Consider the following 15,384-nt stretch of genomic DNA (forward strand, 5'->3'; position numbering starts at 1 on the left):
GCATCGAAAGCAAATTATAGGGAGGTATTTCTACTGTTTCTTTTTTGCGGTCCGCCATTGGGCCACTTGTCACTTGAATTGTAGCTGGGCGTGTCCTGACGCCCATTCAAAAGAAATAGGCGGCCCCTCAAGGGTAAATATAAACAGATCCCTGTACTGTTAACAAAAAAAAGTGCATTGCGTAAACACGACACTGTGTCCGTCCTTACTGCGGCTTCCTTGAGTACACGACGTACTACGCTAATTGTACGTGGCCGTGCCCAAGTAAGGCCACGGAGTCTATACTCACGCGTGTTCATTCGCTCACTGGCTGATTACAGTTGATAAAGTCGCTGAAATAGACCCAGGGCTGTAGGCCCACAATCCGCGGTTTTATGCAGTACCAGTTTTTACGAAGAATTAAATCAGGTGCAAACAACAATCCCTGCGTTTCATTCCAAAGGACACAAAAAACGAGTCAGTTCAAAACAGAAAAAAGATACACGCGCAGGGAAATGCTCCAATCACGAACTTCAATCAACGATAAAGCAAGAAAACACAAACTGAAAAAAATGCAACTCACCTGTAACGGAGCAAGACAAGAACAAAACTCGTGCAGAATCCCTTCGGTGAGCATCACCAACTCGAAATGGCATGCGGGAACAAATAAAGGCTCGGGTTCTTCTTTTATGAGCCTCTATCGCAACTACCGCCTTGTGTACCAGAACGAAAATCGGTGCGGCATTGTTCAAAACGTAAAAAAAAACAATATATAGGAAATAAAAAAAACAATAAACGCCATTTACAAAACGCAGGTCGAACATACACTCCGTGCATTCACATATCTCGGCTTCAAACGCCACAATTCAATAAAGGAACAAATGAAAGCAGTGCTGACAGCATACCATTCCATCAACAAAAAATAAAATTACTCGTCATATCAAACATGCGCATGCAAATTGTTTTCCACATTTTAGGGACACAAATGTGGGTATTCTTAAACACAATTATACTCTTGTCACTAGCAAACGTAAATAATCCGCAGAAACCACTAAAAATATCTTCCATATGGTTGCGTTTCCCCAAACCCTCCGGTATTAGAACGCGACAAAAAATAGCACGTCTTCGCATAATAAACGTGCATATTGAGAAACACAAATAAACAATCACTTTTTTAAGAGGCACTAGTCTTCCGAATCAGATCTAATTTCAACGGCGACCTAATAATCTCTTCGGCGGGGACGACGCGCCGCTGTGCTCCGACGCCCGAAATATTGTGTGAGCCCAATTTGAACAAGTTGCAAATGATGTTGCCTGCACCTCCTCAGCCCGTTATCAATACAATTCAACCGGCCTTCGAACATGATTCTCCTTGTATAGACAGATCCAAAATAAATTCGACCCCTTATTTTTTTTGCGGGTGGTGTCACATTATGAACTGCTTCGACTTCATTATTCGAAGTCGAAACGCAGAGCTAACGGAATAAGGCAAAAAATTAGGAATCATTTGGAATGCAAGCATTGCCTTCAAAGATGCACACGACGTTTCAGAGGCAACCACCATCTCCGGAACGGATTTGTTTTCAGGATGGACAACCAACCGCCCGGGTCTCCCAGGTTAGGCTCCGAGGCATGCATCTCAAAGTCAACAGAAGCATCACAAACACTATAGATCCCTTGCGCACTCACACCATCCAAACTATCCGTCTCATTAAACGTAACGTGTATCGAAGACTTGGCCCCAGCGACCTTGAACGGCTGCGACTTGTGCGGTGCTTCCTGCTGAGCTGTATTTGCTAGCACCTCCCGAGTGCACAGCTCACCAGCTCTCAACGCACCTCCCTCCTTGCGTTACTTCGAAGAACCTATCGCTCCGTGCTTCTACTGTCACCACACGCACCCACCTAATGACTCTTTGAGCCTGAAAATTCATATTACCATAGATGAACTGATCGAAGCCCATCGCCTAGACCGGCTTACGGGGCTTTCACAGACACCGGCTGTCGGCAGATCCGTGAGCGAATTCATGTCAACCCCCTGTTGCCACTACTCTTCAGTTCACATTCACCGGCTTCTCCGCGCCCGGCTCCGAATTAATCCGATCCTGCGATATTTGCACCCATATGGTACATATTTTGCAGGACGTCATTTAGCACACGCCCAAGCGCACCTCTCCCGTTACATCCCTCTGAGCACACGTTCTATGTAGGCGCAGCGGCCTACCACGCCCACACTGCCTTCGGACTCGCTGTAACAGTCGCCACAACTTTTTCAGTAACTGCGGAGGGAGCTCCCATTGTCCTTGCCCTTACTCATGTACCTGCCCCAAATCAGTTTATCTGACTCCCAAACTGCCGTACGAGCCAGAGCCCACCCAGTGATGCTGTTGTGGGCTCTGGCTCACACCACCGTATGAAGTAATTAGACGGCGTAGCAACATGCCCGAGCTTTGATATCCCGGATCCCGTTTCTTTACACCTACAAGCGGCATCGCTCAAACGTGCCACTCGACCCTTCTCACGCACAGGACCATAACTCGTCATTACCGCCTGCCACGTACGAAGCTCCCCTTCCCTGAACCCTTCACTTACTCCGCCTACAGCTCGCATATGGCACCTCTTGCAAACACACACTTTCCCACACCGCACTCTCCTTGTGCACACTCTCCCATACCAATTGGCCTTCCCTCATTGGCCGTCATGCGGCGCTGGACACACTATTCCACTGCGTATGTGAGTGTCTGCGAGACCCCTTTCCCCACCCCTCCTTCTTTCAGTGGGAGCAGGCTCTGGGCAGCTCTGACATGGCCACACAAAAGACCATCACTGCCAGAACTCTGGACGTCGGGGGGCCCTCCGTGCCTTCGCCACCCCCTACCCTGAACCGTATGGTAAGATAAAGTTGTACTACCCAACTAGCTCACGATGCCATAGTTTCCACGTGCGTAACTGAATAATCGGGTTAAGCGGTGCGGAAGCACAAAGAAATTGGCTGGCCCGCTTACGTTTCGAAGCAGAGCGAGTCGACTTACATTACCAGTGTTCTGCCAAAGCCTACGGCTATTTAAATGCCCAATGCGTGCGTAAAACATCTCCTCCCCCCCCTCTGCAATCGTGCGTCAAGAGGGGTAACTTCTTCACTAGCACCAGGTACAGCAAATTCCTTTTTGCTTTATAGCACATGCGCGTGTACTTGCCAACTGACATGAGACGCACGACACAACCAGAGCCTGATACGTCAGCTACTACCTTTACTACCTTTTAAATGTTGTTGGGTAGACAACTCCTGCGTGGACAAATGAAAAAACATATCCATAATGTTTTTCACCAAGGCTGAACCCGTCAGTACAACTCCAAGCGCCGATGGGCGAAGGGGGCAATCTAAAACATGCAGGGACTTTTTAAAGTAGATTAACCTTACAACATGCTACGAACGTTGGCAGCGAACCTGCACTGTTGGGTAGAAGCTGACGCGCACAAACGACGCTACAAATAAACACTATATTGCAAACATACAAAATTAATAACGGATTACCAATTAGACAGTAATGTTAGGTGGCAAGTTCTAATATAAACAAGCGAAATAAACCTGCCTTATTACGCGTCAGCCCGTTACAGTATTCATTTGAAGTAGGCACTTGAAAAACGAAAAGAAGGCACTGCAAAACCTTTATTCATAGCAGATTTAATTTTAAAAATCAGGATTTCATGAACGCCGCACAGGCCTCATATCTCCTTTTCCCGGAAAATGTCTCCTGTTCTGGAAGATTCTGCATGTTCTAAGATCTTTTGATGGTCTTTATTTATTGCTATGCACAACGGGACAGAATCCAAATACAGCTTGCATTGCTAAGCACATTTGCGATGCATATATTACATGTGCATAAAGTTAGTTTGGAGTTTCATCATGCATAATAACTATTCCAAATTTACACGTTCTGAATTCTTTTGAAGGTCTCTATTTATTGCCATGCACAACAAGATAGACTCCCAATACAGCTTATATTGTTGGGCACATTTGCGATGCATATATTACATGTGGGTACAGTTAGTTTGAAGTTTCATCATGCATACCAACTATTCCAAATTTACAGGTTCTGAATTCTTTTGAGACCTCTATTAATTGCTATGCACAACGAAATGAAATTCGAATACAGGTTATATTGCTATGAACATTTGCGATGCGTATATTACATGTGGGTAAAGTTTGTTTGAAGTTTCATCATGCATAACAACTATTCCAAATTTACACGTTCTACATTCTTTTGAAGGTCTTTATTTATTGCTACGCACAACGGGATAGAATCCAAATACAGCTTATATTGCTAGGCACATTTGCGATGCATATAATCCTTGTGGGTAAAGTTAGTTTGAAGTTTCATCATGCATAACAACTATCCCAAATTTACGTGTTCTGAATTCTCTTCAAGGTCTCTATTTATTGCTATGCACAACGGGATAGAATCCAAATACAGCTCACATTGTTAGGCACATTTTCGATGCATATATTACAAGTGGGTAAAGTTAGTTTGAAGTTTCATCATGCATAACAACTATTCCAAATTTACACGTTCTGAATTAATTTGAAGGTCTCTATTTATTGCTATGCACAACGGGATAGAATCTAAATACAGCTTGTATTGCTAGGAACATTTGCGATGCATATATTACATGTCGGCAAAGTTACTTTGAAGTTTCATCATGCCTAACAACTATTCCAAATTTACACGTTCTGAATTCTTTTGAAGGTCTCTATTTATTGCTATGCACAACGGGATACAATCCAAATACAGCTTATATTGCTAGGCACATTTGCGATGCACATATTACATGTGGGTAAAGTTAGTTTGAAGTTTCATCCTGCATAAAACTATTTCAAATTTACACGTTGCTTGTTCTAAGAGGTGAGGACACACGCTTTTGCTCACGAAACATAAAGCGCTAGACTTTAATCGTCACGCAATGCCAATCTCTTACCGGGGTTGGATTGGCATTGTTCTTTTTAATGACAGTGATGATTCATTCACAGGGGAAACACTCAACCCTTCACTGTCGTAGTCTAGATTACGCCGGAATACATAAAACAGTTAGGCAAGTGGGTACTGGCCCCTAACACAACTCACCACTACCCTCTAACACAATTCGTGACATCATTAATAAACCTAAGAAAATTGATTTTATATACAAAGACAGCCATCCATACATTTTCAAACCAGTCCTATTTTCACACCATCACAAACTTCAAAACGGTAAAAAATAAGTGTCAATAGGGCAAACTCATCCACGGGACCACCAGGGGCCCCCTTTCGCGGTATTTTATCAATCATGTCGCCGTCGTCGACGGGGAACTGCTTTCAACTGTATTCACTTGTTTTCCATCACTTTCAACATTTTTTACAAAGACGCAGGTGTCAGGCCGCGGCTGTGGTTTAATTTTTTCTGTATGCAAAAAAAAATGGCAAAATATTTGCCCAAGTCAGAACTAATCCAATGTAGAAATGTTACTCTCGGGTAATTTACAATGACAAGTCACTGCTGATCTACTCGCAGATAATGCAGATTTGTTAGTGAAGATAGATTGCTTTAAAAAAAATTGTTTTCCGTTTTTCGGAAGTAACTCATAATATTTAAACAAGGGGTTATTCACCCCACTCACCAATCATTGATGTGCAGCAAGATTCACCCTCTTTAAAATCGTAAATAACTTAAAATATGTTTTTTTGTACTTTTAGTCTTCATGCTAACGTTTGTAAGCAGGTTATTTAAAGTGCATTAGAAAATTATTTATCATTACCAGGTAACTTAATTTCTCAAGTTCCCCTCTAATGTTATATTTGAATACTTACCAATGTCAGAAGGCGTCTCTTTTACCTTCCATGTGTTGAATAATTGGCTAGAGGATTTAGACAAGCATTGCAAGTTTTCTCCACTTAAGGTTCACAATAACTTTCAAATTGGCAAGCAAATGGTGCATAAAATGAGCCTGCAGTTTTAGGTGAAATATCCAAGAAGCCAGCTTAATCCGCTCATGGGATTTCCGAGGTGCGGGTGATGGTAGTGACTTGTATTCCGTAGAATCTTAGGTATATCTACATGCGTAGTACAGGGTAGAGAAATAAGTATACTCACGTCTGAAGCACATCTTCTCAGATCTCACAAGGTAGATAAACAGCGTGAGGAAGACGATGAGGAACACGGCGCCGCCCACAGCAATTGCAATGACCATTGTAAGTGCCAGTGGTTCTGCAAGAACAATGAACACAAGAGCTGAATTAGATGTATGAAAACAGGTGTTATCATTATGTAGCTAGAATGTTGCTTAATGACCACAGAGAAAGCAGAAACACAGCTTCAAATCAACACAAGAAAAATGTTGGCATATAGTTTTGCGGTTGTAATATCTCATGATGGTGACTCAACAAGACAGCATCGGGTTGCCAGTACGTACCTTTGACTTCTAATGTCACAGAGTGGGAAGCCTTGCCCTTTGCGTTGTCCACGAATAGCGTGAATTTCCGGGAGTCGTCACTTTCAACCTTCTGGATGAGCAGGCGAGACTCGTAGCAGTCCTCGAACTCTTCCTCCTGCCCGGATAAAAAAGCATGTGCTCAGTAATTTGGTTATCACAGATACATCAATCGAGAGTCGAGAGAAAACATATCAGGTGCAAATATTCTTCGATGTTTGTTTGAGAGGGAAGCTTTGTTGACCCTCAAAAATAACTCGCTAAATTACTTTGAATTACAAATGCCGGCCGATTAGTGACAAGAAGAGATGATGAATACGGCGACCCGCATGTCCGCATGTGTGCGCACGTATTTACGGCCGTGAGAGAGTATGTGTACTTGCACGTTGATGCAAAAGCGCTTTCAGAACTTTTTCCATTAACGGCAGCTGTGATAACCTATTCGAGCGCAGTTCCCAAGGAGGCCATTAAGCCACCCAGCCAGCCAGCAAGCCATATATTCAAAGCCGGAATAAATGAATGAAATCGGTTAAAAATCTGACGTAAGACAGCAAATTTTGTAAAACACAAAAACTGCTCCTCTGAGCAATCAAGGCTGAGCTAGGGCCGGTACAGTATATATGAAAACTGTTTGAGAAAACAAATATTGGGATGACTTGATGCCGGTTCCTTCCGGTGCGAGATTTCGTTCATTCACTTCACAAGGCTGCTAAAATAGATATTTCTTCTGTCGTTTCAGAGTACGTGTGTACTGCATAATTTCCCGCCTTTAGATTTTCTTGTTGTTTTGCGCTCTATCGCAGAGAGGCACCTCAGGGCGTCCTTCAATGCATTTCGTGCCTTTTCAGCACTGGCCGAGTGGCTCACTCTTGGACTATTCTGTGCTCTATGATTCTAATTTGATATTATCCTATGTACACGCGCTGTCTTATAACGGCGCAGCGTCTCTTTGCTCTCACCACAGCTCTTCACGAAGGCCATGCACCTACGTACACAGAGACACGCGCGCGACAAACTACACATTGGCACTCCACGGACTTCCCATACAGCGCAGATGTGGTGCTTGCTTAGATCGTCCGTCTTAGTTCTTCCCTGATCTACTATCGCTCGTCCTCCAGCTCTTGGCGCTCGATCACTAGCATCGCTCGTTTTCTCGCGTCCATTTGATCCGAACATGCACACAGGGCCGAGTAGCTGTTGACGCTTCATACAAGCGCACATATTTTCTGTGCTCTGCCATCGTAGTGCTTGCGAGCTAATATGTAGTTTCCCCATAACGCAACCTCTTGTAGTAAATAAAGCGCAGCGAGCTACTACAGGGGTTATATTACCTTCCCAACCTTACGTGGCGTGGCGGCAGTCTTTAGGTAAACTTGAAGCCCTGCGCTAACTCTCGAAGCTGCGCCACGAGCTCGAGCAGCGTGACCACCGGGAACAAGATATACGCACGCCCAGTTGTTTCGTTACGCAGCTGCTCCTTGCGGGACACGCACCTGAGCACTTCACCAAATGAAAAGGGAGGTATCTTCTTACTGCCTCTTATAAAGGGTGGAATCATAATTCCACTGATAAGTCCGCACCTAGAAGTGTCAGTACCCGCTCATGATGACGACGATGTCGATGGTAATGCTGTGAAGTACACACATACGCGCGAAAGAATAAGTTGCAGATCCAGAACCTGCCTCCTCTTATACCTCGGATCAAAAGCGGTTCACCGTTAACATACTCACAAACACGTTCTCAATTACAGGATGCTATCAGCCGTTCCGGTGTACACAGAATTTCGGGAAACTCGAGAATTTTCCCGCTTCACACGTGACAGTCATAGCTGTGTCCCAGAGACCTTGAAACGGGGACCACGTGCTCCTGCTGATACAGGAGCGCTCATATGGTCTCATACGCTCTGACGCGAAGCCCGGGCGCACACGTAAAGCCTATTGAATATCTTCATAAGGCAAAAATTGAAAATCAAAGCATTTTACACGCCGCGGTGGCATATTCACTACGGCGTTTCGCTAAAGACAATTCGGTTGCACATTTCTCTGCTGCTCGCGGTGGCAGGTTTTCCTGTGAATGAAATAGAGGTGCCTTATGTTGAGATTTTTAGTTGAAGCAGCGATCTCCACGTGACCTGAATTACAAAACCGCAGCATCCCGCTACTCCGAACCTTAGTGACCAGATGACGCTTCCGTTTTAAAACCACAATCTCCTCGAACTCGGCGTTCTTAATATTCTAACGCGAAAATCTTTCGGGAACAAATCCCTCAACCTCCGAAAACTGCTTTTTTGTACAAAATGACCTTGTTTTATGTCCTCGAACATATATAGCAAATCAACAAAATATTGCGGTGCCGAATTCAAGACGTCTTTTTTCTGCAACGATGTTCAAAGATCCGAACAAGTATCTGTATGAAGAAGGCAGAGAACACATGGGAAGGCAACATGACAAAGAGATTGGCAAAGCGGCTGAAATCGAAACACACGGCCAGGGCAGCGAGAACTTAGTTGGACACGAAATACATTAGGGAGAGTCTGAATGAGAGTTATGGAAGGAGCGTGGCAAGAAAAGTGACGAGAATGCGAGGTGGAGCTTGAACAACATTAAGCCTAATAAGTATGAATGTAAGACGGAATTGCACTGTACCTTCCCGATATGTAACATAATTGTTGTTTAAACGTTTACGCTAAACAGATCCTTACGGAAACCGTTTGCCGATTTTGTGTGAAAATAGGACCTCTAAGCCCTCGGCGAAAGCAAAGGGACAAAAACTTGCACCCAGAGTGGGTTCCATATCCGGTTTCTTCGTGAACCAGGCCCCATTTTTTATTTCCGATTGAGAATTGGACGTCTGTATTACCCTACATGTTAGGGCATACTCATGTGCGCGTGAGTGCACCCTGCATGTATGGGTGGTACCCAGCGACGAACCCGCTGCGAAGATTCGAGCATATAGCCAATTTTAGAGCAAATTGACGGCTGTGATTGATTGCTGAGTACTGCAAAATGTCGTTGCGGTTTGGAAGAAAAATGCAAGAAAACATAACCCCCCCCTTGCAACGACGTACCCATAAATGCACTTTGAAAAATGGCGCACAAAGTTTCCGACATTCGTCAATCATTTGAAATTCATTCTAAACTCGAAGAACAGGATAATGGCGGTAACATTACAAAAAGTCATAAAGTTGTTTACCTGAACATCGAGACTTCAATATTTACTATTTCTACATCGACGGAAAAAATTTAAAAATAAGCGATTCAACGCAGCGTTCATACTGCAGGTTGCCAACTTCACTGTTCCTACCCTCTGCCAACACGCAACTGAACCCATTTCATCGTCCTAGCACGGAAATTTCCAGGCTCTACGCCGACACCCGACTCAAGGTAGCCGACTCCTTCAGAAGGAATCAAAACAGAACACGGAAACCCGTTCTCTTAGCAGCGTACCCGCCTGCAATGATTGTTTTAAAATCCTCAAAGCCAGCAAAAAGTAATACAAAAGTGGTCTCGCATTGCAATAAAGCAAAAATATATCGGGTACCAGTCGTAGCTAATTTCGAGGCGCTGAATCGCAGATATGAAATGTCCCACCACCTTCCCATAAAAACTGCACCAGTACGTAAATTTTCACTTTGTGCAGTACGTGACAGCATTTGAGCCCCCCACATGCGATTTTGTGTCACCTTTTCTTGCTGTTATTACCGACCCTTTCTCGAGTGCCCCTGGACTCTGACCTGTGAGAGCCAATCCTAGTGCTCCAGGCTTGAAAAGCGCCGAACTACTCTTAAAACTGAAATAAAATATCTGTATAGCTGAGTTGTCTGACTGCATGTACTGCTGCTCCACCCACTGGGTTGATGCGCTTCTAGGCTGGGCGATGAATTATTCATATCCAGCGACTAAAAGCAGTCTTGCTGACTCGGCGTTCCCGGCGAACCTCAACGCATCTCTGGTTCGCCGACAGTCGTCTCAGACGTCCCACTTTTCCCGATTTTCATATTAAAATCCGAGCACCGCACGGATATCGAAGGCAGAGTTCTGGAAAAGAATTGGAAGAAAGAACTTTGCACGAGGCAAGAACCTCGAATTCATTTTACGCTGTACATATTTATCTTGCACTTGAATTGCTGGCGTTTGATTCACCCTTGAAAAAGCAAACGTTTGCGCGGCCATATTACTCCTACAATTAAGGGCAAAGACGCTCCACAGCGCAGATAGAGAAATTTCAGAGGGACTGGGAGTATCCAAATTACTTTTTTAACACTACGTTTCTCAGAAGACCCCAGAATAAAGTACAATATGAAATCTCGTCCAAGCAAAAGGGTCATAAATGACTTTGGATATGAACCACTTCACGAAAAAGCAACTATAATTTCGTGCCACGACTAAACTGACGCACGAAGTTTAGTAACAACATAGTCTTCAGATCATTTCTTCAGTTTTTAGCAGATCCTGGCACTACCATGGTGTCGTGATGACTTGTAGTAGGACGAATGTTTCGATCTAACCGAAAGAAATACGCGCTCTTCTTTCGTACAGCACGGTACAGAATCAAAAAATCTTTCAACTGTCCGGTCGGCATGCAGAGTCGACATTACCCACCATTACGGCGCACTAGTACAATCTCTACTGTTAGCCAGTCTTTTAGATAAACAAATTCATGCACACCTTTTGTACGCATGGCTACGGTTTTTACCCGAAGTACAAACCAACCGACCCGTGTCGCCAAAAGAGCTTCATTCATCGGGCCGGCGGTGGCATCAATTTTCCCGCAACCAGTACGCCCAGTGTAACGTTGGCGCGCGTTCATCTTGCAGGTGACAGCGACGTTGCTACAAATGAGGCGGGGCTTCGACAACAAACATAGCTACACCCCCCCCCCTTAAAAATCCCTGCACAAAACACGCGCCCTACCCGTGCTACCACTCCATTGTCTCACAAACCACGTGATTCCTCTGGGCCCAGTGGCGTACGTGGTATGGGCCATCAGGGTCTTCTACAGCGGGGCAGCCACGAAAGATTGTTTCGCAATGCGAGCGCTGAAGGGCCTATTTCAGATCCTTTCATCACGCCATAAGAAAAGGTATTAAATCTGAGGTAGTAAATCTTTAAAGGCATTAATTAAAGTAAAAATTAAAGGTATTAAATTCGCCCAGTTTGCAAGAAAGAGAGAAAAGTAACATGGCGTACAAACACTACAAATTCAAGCTACTTTCCAATAATAGCCGTGATTATATTTCTTCTTGTTCGCTGCTTCTTGTGTTTCTTGTTTTCTTGGTCCTTGTTTCCTGTTTCTTGGTGCCAGCGACCATGCAAGCAACGCCAATTGTAGAAGGTACCTCCTCGAAACAAACTGAATCCGGAAGTGTTATATTCTGCCGACTGTGGTGGTCATTAACAAATAAGCCCACAAATATTAACGGCGACAGGCAAGTTTAAACGTGTCCGATCATACAATTGATGCACAGTAATGGTGATATGAAAATGAATGGTGTGACGGTAATCACAAGATTTATTATAAAACTCGCCAGCTGTTATTTCAGACATTAACAATACATAAAAGGAACAATATTAAAGCGTTGTTTTCTTCCTCGCGCTTTTTTTTTGCCGACTGCGCGCCAGGCACGAATAACGACAATGACTCCGCTTAACAAGTGACCCCACCGAGACTCTCATACGACAAAGGACTGCAGATGTAGCTATGATCATCACTCATACGGCCAAGACTCCACGAAGGTGATGGAGCGCAAATTACTCCTATGAGAACTTATTGATAGGCAACACACGAAGGAAACAAGAACAACACGGACACGTAAGACCACGCACGAGTGCAGACCTGAGAGACATCGTGTATGCGCGTGCCTGTAATATGAAAATCCAAACGTTCAGGCATTGCATTTCATCCATTCTCACCGCTAGCAGGGGCTCAGCCACGAAGCGTCCCAGGGCGCTGCCCGTCTTGAGCTTGTAGGAGCCCCAGCCCCAGAAGGTCTCCACAGGTTTGGGGTCGGCGCAGAACACGACGGTGATCACAGCGTCTTCCTCCTTACTTGCCTCCACAAAGTCTCGAGCATTGCTGCTCTCTACCATGATCTGCGGCGGGCCTGCATGAGCAAAAAGCATCCCTTAATTCTTCGAAAGGAAAAGCACATCACACGAACAGCCATGAGCTCCACCTGACGGGAACTTGCTGATTCGTAGGCCAAGACAGAACGTCATGGAACGCTTCTGCGTTAAACGTAGAAGCTAGAGGAAAATAATTGTGCCGTATTTGAACACGTTTAAGCGGAGTTATTCGGACTAGAGCCCGGTTATTTCCCCGACCGCGCGCACTGAAGCCGTACACAGCTGCATCGAAAGACAAAGCACTGACGCTGCACGGCGCAGTTGGCGCTGTAGGCGCCAACGCGCAGTGAATTTCGATGGAGCCAGCATATCGATGTACCACTTTCTGGTGACTCACGCTCCACTGTCTCCGTAACGCTGCCCTTCCAACTAACGAGCAACCATAAGCTTTCACTGCGAAACCGCACGAGGCGCTAGCTTGACCTTGGCTGAACTTCAAGATCATATTGACGTTACAAGGAAGAAGCTGTTTTCTGCTATTGTACCTGCGTAATGTAGCTTTCAACCTAAAACCCGCAAATTTACATATTTGAAGCAAAGCAAGACGACTTTTGCGCACGTAGCAGCGACGCGAATGTTCATGCAGCTCCAAGTGTGAGTAGCCCGCTAACGAAAAAAGGGGTGTCATCTTTCTCACGCGAACCTTGCCTTCTGTTAGCTAGAGCGCTCTGAATGTATTTTTCTGACCCTTTACTCGTGTTTGGGTTACGCACCGGCGACTTTCAGAGCGTGGGTAACGTTACATTGTGTTTGTCTATAAAAAGTCATCGCCTCACGCGGCGACGACAGCGCGGCCGTGAACCGCAGTCCAGTCTTGCTAATGGGCGTATCATAAATAATGTCAGCTTCGAAGTGTTGCCAGCTTGTGAAGCTTTCATAAATAAAATATTCAACTTTGCGCCATTTCCGTCTACCGATACATGAATAAATTTGCATGCGGCAATCGAAAATTTCGATCAGAACGAATAAGCTTGACGCTATAGTATACGATCGCGGGATGATGTTGAGGTCAATAGCCATTTCGTAGAACGAGCAATCATGTGCAGCCTTTCCCGCTCATGGCAGTCCTTTCAACAGTGATTAGTCTGCAATTTTTTAGCGAAATGAAAACTTCTTTTGCACAGCTAATATTTGGGGTGAATACTTGCTTTGTGCACAGTTTCCAGTCGCGCACGTTGCGCGACTGGGTTCCTGAGCCATGGGAACTATCCCATAGAAATGCATGGGGCGTTAGATTTGACAGCAAATTACACAAAACAATATTTAGAAACCTGAAATGTTCTTTTATCGTTTTAATCTTCACGTTGACTTCTGGCTTTATGCCAAATGTCATTTTCCTAAAGTGGCTCTTCTAGGTTCCCGAGAGGCTGTAATTTTGAGCGAGAAAGCTGGGTATGATAACTTGCACGCGGACTTCAAGAGTACTGTTACGCCTCTCCCGCAAGCAACAAAATTTTAGCGATCGTATTATTATTCAGGTACAACTTTAGGTTTCTTGCAGAGAGAAAGGGAGCAAAACTTTTGTTTAACTTACTTTAATGTGCTTCGTTTTCGTTTGAGCTGTTCGGGCGTGTTCACTTCTGACGGGGAGCTACGGTCTTAAGCTTTGCTCCCATTTCCATGTAAGCCGAAATCGGGTACAATTATTTATTTAGTAACGGCTACCGCGTATGCCAGACCAGAAATAAAAACCCTGGGGTATCTCCCTTAACGTAAAACCTGGGTACTGGCGAAGCATGCAGTGTATAGGTGTATTCAAATATTATAAGTCGCTGTCTTGCCACACGAAGCGCGCTGGTTGGGCGCGGGAGAACAGCCGGTGGGAGCAATAACCACGCTTGCTAAGGCGGTGGCGCCCTCTCTTGCGTTTAACCGGATTTAAAGGGGCCATGAAGACAAAACACAAGTTTGGTTCATTCGAAAGAGAGCCTCGTTAGAATCATACTGACACCCCTTCTAACGTAAACTACGCTCAAATAAGCTATATAATTAGGAAACAACGTAATGACTATACGACCCACTGGCTCATTTCCCGCAACAGAACCTATGATGTCATACCAGCCAGCTGTGGGATTGGCGGAGGCCGGCGAAAGCGAACGCAAATTAGGCAGAGCTTATAAGCTTGTCGAAAAAGCTATTTGCACTTAAATTTAGGGTACATTCCTTTTATAGCAGTAACAATGAGGGGATAAACAGTGGAAGTTACGAAAGAACACGTAAACATAGAAGTACCGATGCGTACTGTTGTTGGTACTGCGCGCACTATGCTTGTTTTAACTGCAAAGCAGTCGCCGCTTTCGAGTTGTCTTACACGCACTGGCGCAAGCGACGTTGTCTTACGTGACCCTGCTTGTGGAGGATATTCCATGTTTCACGAAACGATTACTTTCTACAGTAACAAAAACAAGTGTGGTGCAAATACGGTCAAAAAACAAAGCAGCGGCGGACAACGGTCCGTGCATGAGTATGGTAGCGCTATCTGGGAAGACTGGCGGCAAGCAGCGCTGCAGCCGAATCCCACAGTGCAAGTTCGTTTGTAAACGCGAGCTTATGGCTTCATTGCTGATGTCCCAGAAACGCACGATTTGGCGGGAAAATCACAATTTTAACCTAAATTGATTAATTCCTCAGTGAATGCGGCATCATTTCCTGCCACACAAGCGCTAGCGGCACTACAAAACACGAAATCTTTCGTACAAAGCAAACTTGTATCTTGTCCTCATGGCCCCTTTAAGCAATTAAATTAGAGACAGCCTAGCCTTAGGTTGTCTTCGTGTCACACGAAGAAGCGCGAGGCGTTCGAAAACGAGTGTCT

General features: G+C 44.8%; 1 protein-coding gene across 1 annotated transcript in view; it reads right to left on the reverse strand.

Moving 5' to 3' along the window:
- The window catches only part of LOC144180234 (uncharacterized), a 444,536-nt gene that overhangs the window by 42,390 nt on the left and 386,762 nt on the right, over positions 1 to 15,384 (reverse strand). The window contains exons 5-7 of the mRNA XM_077708613.1: positions 12,357 to 12,547; positions 6,427 to 6,562; positions 6,108 to 6,221 (exon numbers count right to left, since the gene is read on the reverse strand). Of these exons, the coding sequence (XP_077564739.1) occupies positions 6,108 to 6,221; positions 6,427 to 6,562; positions 12,357 to 12,547 (441 nt within the window). The remainder of the gene's footprint in view (positions 1 to 6,107; positions 6,222 to 6,426; positions 6,563 to 12,356; positions 12,548 to 15,384) is intronic.

This window comes from Haemaphysalis longicornis, unplaced genomic scaffold (genome assembly GCF_048455015.1).
Source record: "Haemaphysalis longicornis isolate Haplotype H1 unplaced genomic scaffold, Haemaphysalis longicornis Haplotype H1 scaffold_4, whole genome shotgun sequence".
In the NCBI taxonomy this organism is placed as follows: Eukaryota; Metazoa; Arthropoda; class Arachnida; order Ixodida; family Ixodidae; genus Haemaphysalis; species Haemaphysalis longicornis.